This window comes from Myotis brandtii, unplaced genomic scaffold (assembly GCF_000412655.1).
Source record: "Myotis brandtii unplaced genomic scaffold, ASM41265v1 scaffold1042, whole genome shotgun sequence".
Taxonomy (NCBI): Eukaryota; Metazoa; Chordata; class Mammalia; order Chiroptera; family Vespertilionidae; genus Myotis; species Myotis brandtii.
The window spans coordinates 1-4034 of record NW_005353506.1 but is presented as its reverse complement, the minus strand read 5'-3'; the positions used below and the strand labels follow the sequence as shown (position 1 = coordinate 4034).

Below are 4034 nucleotides of genomic sequence, written 5' to 3'. Positions count from 1 at the left end.
TTGCTTATATATTATATATATATATACTACAGGCCTAGTGCATGAATTCATGCACCAGTGGGGTCCCTCCGCCTGGCCTGCAGGAATCGGGCTGAAACTGGTTCTCCGACCTCCGAGGGGTCCCAGATTGCGAGAGGGCTCAGGCCAGGCTGAGGGACCCCCATCGGTGCATGATTGGGGCCAGGGATGGATGCAGGAAATTGGCCAGCCAGAGAGGGACTGCAGGAGGGATCAAGGGCATGTCTGGCCCATCTTGTTCAGTCCTGATCAGCCGGACCCCAGCAGCAGGCTAGCCTACCAGTTGGAGTGTATTCCGACTGGTGGTCAGTGCACATCATAGTGACTGGTCGACCAGTCAACTGTCTGCCCCTTGGTGATTCAGTGAACATCATAGCGAGTGGTTAAGTGGCCTTAGCATATCATTAGCATATTACACTTTGATTGGTTGAACAGATGACTGGATGACCAGACACTTGGCATATTAGGCTTTTATTATATAGGATTTACATATCTTTATATATTTTTAAATATATCCTTTGGGTATACACCTAGAATTTGAATTATTGGACCTTATGATTATTCTATGTTTAAGTTTTTGAGGAACCACCTAATTGACTTCCACAGTGGCAACACCTTTTTATATTTTCAACAGCAATGCAGAAGAGTTCCAATTTCTGCATATCTTCATCAATACTTGTTAATGTCCATTTTTTCAATAAAAGCCATCCTAATGGATATAAAGTACTATCTCACTGTGGTTTTGATTTCCATTTCCATAATAACTAAGGATGATGAGTACTTTCTTCATGTTTTATCGGCCAGTCACATATTTTCTTTGGAGAAATGTTTATTCAGTCCCTAGCCATTTTAAAATAAAGTTATTTGTCTTTTTATTTTGTAAAATATTTTTAAAAAATATGTTCTTAATGATATTAGAGAGAGGACAGGAGAAAGACAAAGGGATAGAAATATCAAGGATGAGAATCATTGATTGGTTGCCTCCCACACACTCCCTACTGGGGATTGAGCCCTGATCGGGAATTGAATCAGGACCTCCTGATTCATGGATTGACACTCAACCACTGAGCCACACTGGCCAGGCTGTCTTGCTACTTTTGAGTTGCAAGAGTTCTATTATACTCATTATATTAGCATGGTCATCTGTTTTTATTTCTTTTTGATAAAAATCTAGGAGTAAGCTTTCTGGAAATTAGTTTTATAAGAAACTGCCAAGTAATTATTCAAAGTGCTTATATTAATACTAGAGGCCCGATGCACAAAGATTCGTGCAAGAATAGGCCTTCCTTCCCCTGGCTGCTGGCACCAGCTTCCCTCTGGCACCCGGGACCAGGGCTGCTTCGCTCCAGCTGCCACCGCCACCCACCATGGGCATGCTCCGAGCTGCCCACGGTTGCTGGGAGCACACCCCCCCACCCCCTGGTATGTGTCTGCTGGGGTGGGGGCGGCATGCAGTCCCCTCCCGCCCATCTGCGCGTGCAGCTTCTCCTGAGACGTTGTGATGCAGCCTCCTCCTGAGCTGGTCATGACCATTACGGCGTCCCGGCCTAATTGACATATTACCCCTTTATATATATATGTATATATATTTCCACAAGAAATTTATGAGACTTCCAGTTGCTCTGCATACTTAAAAACCTTTGATCTTGTCAATCTTTATAATTTTAGCCATTTGATAAGTGTGAAATGGTATCTTATTGTGATATATAATTTATGTTGCTCTGATGACTAATGATGTAATGTACTTTTCACAATTTCATTGACCATTCACTCATCATCTTTTATGAAGTGTATGTTCAAGTCTTTTGTTCATTTCTAATTTGGCTATTTGTTTTTTTCATTGTTTTTTTGTGTGTGTAGGAATTCCTTTTATATTCCAGATCTGAGTCTTTTGTTAGATATATGTTTTGTGCAACCTGGGCATGTGCCCTGACTGGAATTGAACCTGAGTCTTTTGTTAGATATATGTTTTACAATGATCTCTCTTTTCCTCTTCCCAAAACTCTGTGACTTGCCTATTTATTTTTTAATTCATGCATTCTATAAGGATACATTTTTATTTTTATAAAGTCAAATTTATTAAATTTCTAATTTTATATTTAGTGCCTTTTCATTCTAAGAAATATTTGCCTATCCTGAAGTTATAAAGATAGTCTATGTTTTCTTCTAGGAGTTTTATGGTTTTAGGTTTATATCTATGAGAGATACTAAATTAATTTGTGTATGGAGAGAGGTAGGGGTTGATGTTCTTTTTCTTCTCCTCCATAAGGATATCCAGTTATTGCAGCACCACTTATTAAAACAACCCCCCATTGGCTTATCTTGAAACTGTGGATTGAATTATATTGGCCCTATATTTGTGGATTTTTCTCTGGAATTTCTCTTCTATGTCATTCATTTATCTACCCTTACACCAATTCCACACTATCTTAATTATATCCAGGTTTTTAAAGCATTAAAGTTTTGAAAGCATCTATTTAGTACCTATTTCAGACTCTATATATGTTACTAATGACCATCATATAAAGTAGACATTATTTCCTACCATCTATTCCCTCATATCATCATAATTAGAATATAATACAAGTTGAATAGGACATGCTTGAACAAGTCTATGTTATTATGAATGCCATATTTTTTTCTACCTTTCTAGAAATTAAGTGCGTGTGCCTTTGATCGACATTTAAGCTCTGTCCAAATTAGGCCCTCATACTGCTCTAGCTATGTCTCGTAACTTTTCTTAAAAGTACTGAAAGTTCTAAGCAAACTAGACCTCTCACAGATTTCTAAATATACTCCACCCTTTATTGCATGTGCTATTGCTGGCATGCATTCTCTGTCCACCATTTCTGCACCTAAATTCAGCTAATATTTACATTTCCATCTCTAAAACTCTCTCCATCAAGCTGTTACTGAGCCTAACAAACAAATGTGATACCTTCACCTCAAAGTTCTTACACCATGTTGTAGCTCTGATGGCAGTCAGGATATCCTGCCTTATATTTTTTTCTGTATTCTTGACCAATTTTATCCCTAGAGAAAAAAACCTCTTCTAGAAGGCAGTGTATTAATTACCTTTGTATCTCTTGACTAGACATTTCAACAAATTTTAGTGAAAGAAATTTGTGATTAAAATTAAAGAACATTTTAAAAAGTGACCAGGTTAACCGAGCATGGGGTTCAGGATAATCCCCAAATTTATTCTGTTAATTTAATCCCCTATTTTATTTTATTTTCAAATCAGAACATTCCAATTGGAGGATTCTCAGGACTGTAGCAGAGATTTTGTAGAGATCCGGGAAGAAAATGCCACCGGTCACCTGGTGGGGCGATACTGTGGAAACACCCTCCCCCTCAATTACTCATCCATTGTTGCGCACAGCCTGTGGATCAGATTTGTATCCGATGGCTCAGGCAGTGGCACAGGCTTCCAGGCCACGTTTGCTAACAGTAAGTTGGTTCTGTTTTAGTGATGGCTTCCAGAATGAATCCTACAAACTGGAAAGGCCAACACTACTTTCAGGAATGTGCTGGGAATAGTCCTGAACTCTACACAATTCTCCTATATGTATTGTCCTTGTGGGATTACTTCATTATGTAATATATTAGAAAAACTACATTACATATGAATGGCTCCTTAAGAGCCAGTAAGAATGCTCAAGGGTTCTAATATTTTTCTTAAGCTTAGTTCTACCTAATTGTTAAATTGAATTTTTCTTGATAGTGTGTTATTCTTTGAAGGTATTATAGTTCAGGGTTGGTATATGTAGAATCAAATGTGTTTGATCCCATAAAATTTATATTCTTCAAATTAAAAACATTTAATGCTTTGGAATTGACTAAGTTGCTCAATTATAACAACAGGGTATTCTTCTAAAAGCATAAATGTTCATTTTTTTTCTAACTCAACTTTTCCATAATTAGCTAATGTATGTGAGTGTGTGTGTGTGTTTCCCAAATGTCAGATCCTTTTATATAATTTTTATAAACATGTTTTAGTCTCTTATAAGACAAAG

The 4034-nt window shown here is 37.7% G+C and overlaps 1 protein-coding gene across 1 annotated transcript in view; it reads left to right on the top strand.

The window, feature by feature from the left end:
- LOC102243297 (cubilin) overlaps positions 1–3468 on the top strand; it is a gene marked incomplete at its 3' end in the record, with an annotated part of 182298 nt that extends 178830 nt beyond the window's left edge. Inside the window, exon 37 of the mRNA XM_005856727.2 lies at positions 3263–3468. Coding sequence (XP_005856789.1) covers positions 3263–3468 — 206 coding nt within the window. The remainder of the gene's footprint in view (positions 1–3262) is intronic.
- Between the last annotated feature and the right edge of the window lie 566 nt (positions 3469–4034).